At 63.1% G+C, this 1,128-nt stretch overlaps 1 protein-coding gene across 1 annotated transcript in view; it reads right to left on the bottom strand.

Annotated features, from left to right (window-relative positions):
• Nucleotides 1–367: 367 nt before the first annotated feature.
• Nucleotides 368–1,128, bottom strand: part of EMIHUDRAFT_122736 (hypothetical protein) — a gene marked incomplete at both ends in the record, with an annotated part of 3,462 nt that continues 2,701 nt past the window's right edge. Inside the window, one exon of the mRNA XM_005787071.1 lies at nt 368–709. Coding sequence (XP_005787128.1) covers nt 368–709 — 342 coding nt within the window. The remainder of the gene's footprint in view (nt 710–1,128) is intronic.

Here is a 1,128-nt window from a genome sequence, read left to right as displayed (position 1 = left end):
TTTTTTCCCGGGGGTGTGGGTTCGACGGGGAGAATTTCAGCGGAAGCCCCCAGGCCCGAAACGAGGGGGAAGCCCCCCCCCTAGGAGTAGGGGCCCCCCAGAGACGCATGAAAGATTGCGAAGAGCGTTTATCAAAGAAACCCCAGCGGGCCACCGGGAAAAAGTAAGGAAACCCCCCTGTGTTGGGGGACTCGGAGGCAAAGAATTTGGAGCACCGTTAAGGCCAACGGCGCGCGCAGAATCTCGGGCAGCGAGTAGTCGCGAAGGCTGAGAAACTCCCCCTGGGTGAGGTCGGGGGTGAGGGTGAAGGGTGAGGGTGAGGGTGAGGGTGAGAGTGAGGGTGAGGGGGGGTAGGGGGGGGTTACGGTTATGGTGAGGGTGAGGTGAGGGTGAGGGTTTGAGGGTGAGGGTGAGGGTTTGAGGGTGATGGTGATGGTGATGGTGAGTGTGAGTGTGATTGCTCGCGCAGGGAGAGGAGCTCCGCCTGCGCGTAGAGGCGGAAGCACGTGCCTGGGCCGGTGCGTCCCGCGCGGCCCTTGCGCTGCTCGGCGGACGCGCGCGAGACCCAGCACGGCAGCAGCGCCTCGAGCCTCGAGTGCGGGTCAAAGCTCATCTCCTTGACGGCGCCGGAGTCGACGACGAAGCGGATGCCGTCGATGGTGACGCTGGTCTCGGCGACGTTTGTTGCGAGGACGACCTTGCGCACGCCCTGCGGCGGAGGAGGTGGCTGGGCCCCTCGCCCTCCCCGGGAGGAGTTGTGTGTGTGTGTGTGTGCGTGCGTGCTTGAGCCTCTCTCTCTCTCTCTCTCTCTCTCTCTCTCTCTCTCTCTCTCTCTCTCTCTCTCTCTCTCTCTCTCTCTCTCTCTCTCTCTCTCTCTCTCTCTCTCTCTCTCTCTCTCTCTCTCTCTCTCTCTCTCTCTCTCTCTCTCTCTCTCTCTCTCTGTCTGTCTGTCTCTCTCTCTCTCTCTCTCTCTCTCTCTCTCTCTCTCTCTCTCTCTCGCTCGCTCCCTCCCTCCCTCCCTCCCTCCCTCTCCCTCTCCCTCTCCCTCTCCCTCTCCCTCTCCCTCTCCCTCTCCCTCTCCCTCCCTCCCTCCCGCTCTGCACCGCCCCCCTCCCCCCCCCTCCCTCT

Source organism: Emiliania huxleyi, assembly GCF_000372725.1.
Source record: "Emiliania huxleyi CCMP1516 chromosome Unknown EMIHUscaffold_1460, whole genome shotgun sequence".
Classification (NCBI taxonomy): domain Eukaryota; phylum Haptophyta; order Isochrysidales; family Noelaerhabdaceae; genus Emiliania; species Emiliania huxleyi.
Note: the sequence above shows the minus strand (reverse complement) of the source record. Positions and strands in the feature narration are given on the sequence as shown.